The following is a 5,642-nucleotide window of genomic DNA, read 5'->3' on the forward strand; positions in this document are numbered from 1 at the left end:
TAGATATGATAATTATTTGAAAGAATCTCTGAATTAAAAGTGTGAGGTTTGAGCCAAGTTTCAGTCAAAGAAATTATATTATAATTGCATTCAAGGCCATTAAGATATAAATTCGTTAATTTAGTATTTATGCCTCTTACGTTTTGATAATAAATACTTAAAGCAGATTTAGTAATCAGTTTTTCGATTCTGTATACTGACGGGGAATATTTGCTAAATTATTATTTTTGTTGGGCCTATACTCAAATTCACGAACGAAAGCTCCGGAGGGCCAAAAAGACCTACTAAAGAGCATGTCAAAATTTTCTAAATTTACGTCTATTTTAAATGAAGAAATATTTCTTTCATATTTAAAATTAAATTTTCTGATACTTAAGTTGACAGTTTTAACTTTGGACGAGATGTAAAACTTTATATCGTCCTCGGAAGTATCCCTCGAAAATCTAGATAGAAATATAGACTTCTTTGGGGGAACCACAACCAGTCTCCTAGTATTAGACTCGATTACCGGCGGACGGGGTTGAGTAACTGAGTTACTAATTGAGGGTAGAGTAAGCGTTGGAAGATTAGATGGCGGTGCCACAACTTCAACGATGGAAGAGGAAGATACTGCAGGGTCGTTATTATTAGAAGCAGACTTTGATATATTTTCTTTTGAGGAAGATAACTCCGTTGTCTGTGGATATGGAGAAGAAAGATTAATTAAGTCATTCGGAAGATTGTTCTGACGTGGAACGGTCCTTTCATTAGGCGGACTATGAAGACGCTTACGTTTTGACCCACGAATGTCCTTCATAGATTGTACGGTATCTAAGCATTTAAAAGATTTAAATACATTTTCGTAATGTTTAAATTTTTCGGTCAATACCGAAAACTCTCTCCCTACCTCAGAAAACCCATTTCTGGTTTGCCTAAACAACTTAAAGAGATCAACTTCGGTTGACCTGCACTTTAAGCAAGACCAGCGAAGACCTTTGCCATCATTAATGGCGTCCAGAATTCTTTCTGTCAAACCAGCACATTTTAGATGGCAAATACCATCACAGAGCCAGCACGATTTGGCAGTTATCAAGATCACACTTCATATTGAAAGATTTAATAACACTTATGTTAATAAAAAGACAAGCAAAATAAATAATAAACGCAACGCAAACAGCTGTGACAAGAAATACTAAAAGAAGTAAACAAAAAGAGCAAAAAGAAATGTGTGAGTTAACTACAAAGGAATTACAACAACAATGATAACAACAAATGACTCGGCAAGATTAGATGTATGCTAGTGAAATTTAATTAAATTTAATATAAACCAAAAAAATCACAAAACTTTCACTTAGCTTCGATTATTATCACACTAAGATGCTCTTAGGCACTTTTTATAGCAACTTTTACTCAAAATTAGCACAATAAACTTAGCAAAATTCAAAGACAAATCAGAGCACAATATAAGTAGAACTTCACAGCTTGACGTTTGCTATTCTGCATATTTATAGCAAATTAATGAGTTTTTAGGCATACCAGCATGATTAACTACATAATCTAATATATTATCTTCCGTGACAATATTTGCAAAAGAAGACAGATGCAGCCATTTAGGTCGAATCGAAACATCTAAATCCGCATTAGCGTTGGTACCAACAACAAGAATTTGCTTGTTCTGTTCCCAGTATCCCACCGTCCATTGTTTACTTTAGCAGCATCAAGAGAGATGTTGGAGATACTAGCAGCATTATCGGCATAGAGCATGCGAATATCATGCGAAACAGACGGCGAAACAGAAGATCCGATTTCTACTGCTTGTGAGTATGATGTGAAAGCGGGAGCATTAACTTGGATAGTAGACGTTGACGAAGAAGAGTGAGCATCACATTTATCAACAGAAGTAGGTACAGCAGTTAGTCTGTTCCTTTGAACTTCGGACTAAAACCTGTGGAACTGTCAAACAACAATTTTACTCTCTCAAGTGAGAGTAAAAGGAGAACAGATGCAGAAGTGCACGGGAGCGCAAAAAGCACTATTTCCTGTAAAAACGTCAGTCGGTTGTTTACATGTCATTTGGACAACAATGATTTGGCTGAAATATTACCAACTAATTATTAAAATCTATACGTATTCAAATATTTCTTTGTTTACTTCCATTATGTTCTGACTAGGAACAGTTGCTCAGTTACTCTCTCAAAAGTGTTCCCATTTACAGGTTTTATGTCAATAGGAATGACTTCCTGTAAGTTCTGACTAAATCCTGTAAACCGAACTGCAATTGGAACATACTAAGTATTATCAGCTCGCAATGTAGCAGGCAGACATGAAGTAGGGCAAGAGTTAACACCTGGCGTCATATTTGCACTCACTAAATTTGTGACAGCAGCAGAAAGATTAACAGAAGACGAAGATGAGTGTGCAGCATTACTAACAACTGCACAGCTTTTAGCAAGAGTGGGTGGAGCAGAATTGTTAGCTCGTAGTGTAGCTGGCTGGCAAGAAGGCGTGGAGATAACACACGGCGTCAAAGTCGCATTCACTGTATTAGTGACAGCAGTACAAACAGAATCGCTGCAGGCAGTAGGTCCAGATGAATTAACAGCAGAGCCAACCGTAACAGTTGAGGACGAAGGGCATAAAAGAGATTGAATAGCGGCGTCAACCAATTCCATGTTGTTTACATTTGCTCGATTTGTAGTTCGTTTACCAAAACCGTCAACCGCGTAACGAGCTGTGTGATTTTCAAAGGCCACATTTTGATCACTAACTTTAGACAGCATTGCTCGAAATTCCGCATGAAGAGCATTCACTTTTTCAATAAGCTGCATTTTTTCGTCACACAAAGCTTTAACTGAAGAGATCAGCTGAGCATTATCAGCTCTAAGAGAAGCTATTTCTTTGGCAATAAAATTTAAATTTAAGAGTTTCACATGAGTACTATTATTTGAGTTCTCACTGTTTATAATCTCCGAGTTCAAATTAATTGCAGGTTCAGCAACAACACCTTCATTCAAAGCAACGGAAGACGGAAGCGAGCGAAGAGATTCACGACGCACATCCATACACACTTTACAATAGAATGGTCTATTTGACGAGGTCAAATAATCAACACCGGCTGGTTTCAAGCCAACACAAAGCAAATGAAGAAACTCGTTGCATTTTGAGCATTGCACTTTTGGTTTAGCGCGATCAACCTTTTGTTTGCAAAAGCAAGGCATTGCTAATATTATTATTATTATTCAATGCTGAAAGCAATTCAATCCAATTAATGTAACAAAGAGTTACTCTCTCATTATATCTTATTACATTAAACGAGCAATGCTTGTATACATATATATATATTCATAAGGTTCTTGGAAACGGCTCTAACGATTTTTATGAAATTTTGTACACAGATAATGTTTTGGATTTTAAGGTTATCTGAATAGGCATTATCTCAAAGTGGACTCCTATTCGAAATTAGTTAGAAATCAATTAAAACATCATAATATGGGTATCAAATGGAGATATTTTAAAGATTTCTAATTTAAAAATATTTTAAATAGGGTTGCCACGTATTTTGAATCGCATATTTATTTAATTTTTTGTTAAAAAAAGGGGAAAATATTACTATTTATGGGTATCAAGAGAAGGAAAATGCTTTCCTATATACAAAATCTTATCCCTTAAGATAGTAGTGTAAGGTTGCCACTTGTTTTCAATTCTACACAATTTATTTATCTGAAACATCGCAATATGGATATCAAACGAAAGGTATTGTTGAGTACTTTGGTCAGAAAATATTTTCCATCAGGGTTGCCACGCTTCTATGTAATACAAAATTGTATCTTGTTAATTTCAATCAAAATTTTTTTATGTATACACAGTACATATGCGCTCAAGATATGTACCATTCATTCCCCCCTATTTCGGAATAGGGTTGTCACCTATATTTTAGAATAAGGAATTTACTTAATAGATATCGAAATCCATTTTTTTCCAAAATATTTTTTTAAACCCATCCAAATCTTGAACACTTTAAAAAGTATATGCGCTCCGGGTAAAGCTCGGTCAACCTGGTAATGATTTTTAATTATAATAAAAGGTATAAAATTCACTTTAAACGCAGAAAAAAAGCCAAAAATAGCAGAGCTGTAAAAAACGCGTCCGAACTTCACAACTGCTGTTGATGTTGAGTGTCATCCGCATAAAGATGGATGGATGAACTTTGGCAACACTCCACTATATCGTTTATGAATGTGCAGAACAATAAGGGACCCAGAATGGAACCCTGGGGCACACCAGATGTTACGGGTTTTAAGCTTGACTAATTTTCACCACATTGAACCTTGTGTAGCCCTCCTGTCAAATATCTCTCTACACCTTTTCCAACAGTATTTCGGAAAAACACAAATGTATTTCAGAAAAGGCCAAATGAATTTCAGAAAAGGCCAAAAGAAGTCACACTGGCGAAGGTTTTTATTATATTTTATAAGGGACATTTTTATTTTTCATATTCTGTGTTTAAAAATTTACCTCTGAAAAATGCAGAGCTGATTTAAAGGATAGTTTAAGAAATAAAGGAAAATAGGCGTCCATTATTTTGAAAAAAATTATAAAGGACAGGGAGTTAAAATAAAGGACTGTCCTTTAAAATAAAGGCCGGATGGTCACCGTAAGTATACCACTCTTGTGTTTTTATTCGGGTCAATCGTTCCACACGTTATTTTTCTATAGATTTTTAAGTTTCGCAATTTTTCTGATTTTTGGACCTTTGAAGGTTTCGTCTTTTGACTTTGTGCCAAAATGTAAAGCTACTTATGTATAATTTAAAAAATGGCTTGCAGTGTTCGTTATTCTATAGGAGCTAGACAAATAATTATATGTATAATGTATATATGTATGTATCTTACCTGTGAGGTCAAATATTCTTCTTGATCTACTGTAATACTGTTATTCCATTTCCACATTCCCAAAAATATTAGGTCCTCTTGACAGAGCGCATTAGTGTCCGGCCTTGTTCGGCGAACGCGATAATTTTTCACAATTTCGTCACGCAACTACTTAGAACCAAAAAGTTATGAGTCAAATAAATTGAAATATTTTCTTGCTTACTATGTCTAGTCGCGGTGCTGCTTTAATTGTTTTTGTTGTTGGTAATCTGGTACCATGTCTATGTAAAATCCACATTTTTTTTGGTTTGCAACCTGTTGGACAAAAATAAGTAATTGATTATTGTTCATCAAAGATACTAGATATAAATGCAATTATATGTACAGTGTATGTACTAGAGGTGTGCTTAAATGGGTTTTAAAGGGTGTTCAAACCATTTGTTAATTTTGTTATACTTCACTTCACTTCCTCAGAACTTTCAAATACTGTCGGTGGCATATTTGAACAGACTAGTGCACTACTTCACTTACTGAGTATTGTCGACTACTGCATTGGTTAGGGTAAACAGTGGGAATTGCAGAGAGTGCAATGAACATCTACATATTTATGTGTAGTTGTAGTGCGTGGCTATGATACCTTGACTTAGCAACAACTTACCCCAATTATTCTTAACTTTGAATTCTTTAATAGAGAAAAACTTAATTACAAGATAAAATACGTATACTATACGTATATTAAAATAATATTTGATACTTGTATCACGAAATAACACAAATGGCAATAACGCAAAT

At 34.8% G+C, this 5,642-nt stretch overlaps 1 protein-coding gene across 1 annotated transcript in view; it reads right to left on the reverse strand.

Annotated features, from left to right (window-relative positions):
• Positions 1-5,165, reverse strand: part of LOC118749229 (multiple inositol polyphosphate phosphatase 1-like) — a gene marked incomplete at its 5' end in the record, with an annotated part of 62,805 nt that extends 57,640 nt beyond the window's left edge. Inside the window, 2 exon segments of the mRNA XM_036484018.1 lie at positions 4,872-5,018; positions 5,074-5,165. Of these exon segments, the coding sequence (XP_036339911.1) occupies positions 4,872-5,018; positions 5,074-5,165 (239 nt within the window).
• Positions 5,166-5,642: the final 477 nt, after the last annotated feature.

Source organism: Rhagoletis pomonella, unplaced genomic scaffold (assembly GCF_013731165.1).
Source record: "Rhagoletis pomonella isolate Grant_MI unplaced genomic scaffold, Rhpom_1.0 Rhpom_scaffold_00014, whole genome shotgun sequence".
Classification (NCBI taxonomy): domain Eukaryota; kingdom Metazoa; phylum Arthropoda; class Insecta; order Diptera; family Tephritidae; genus Rhagoletis; species Rhagoletis pomonella.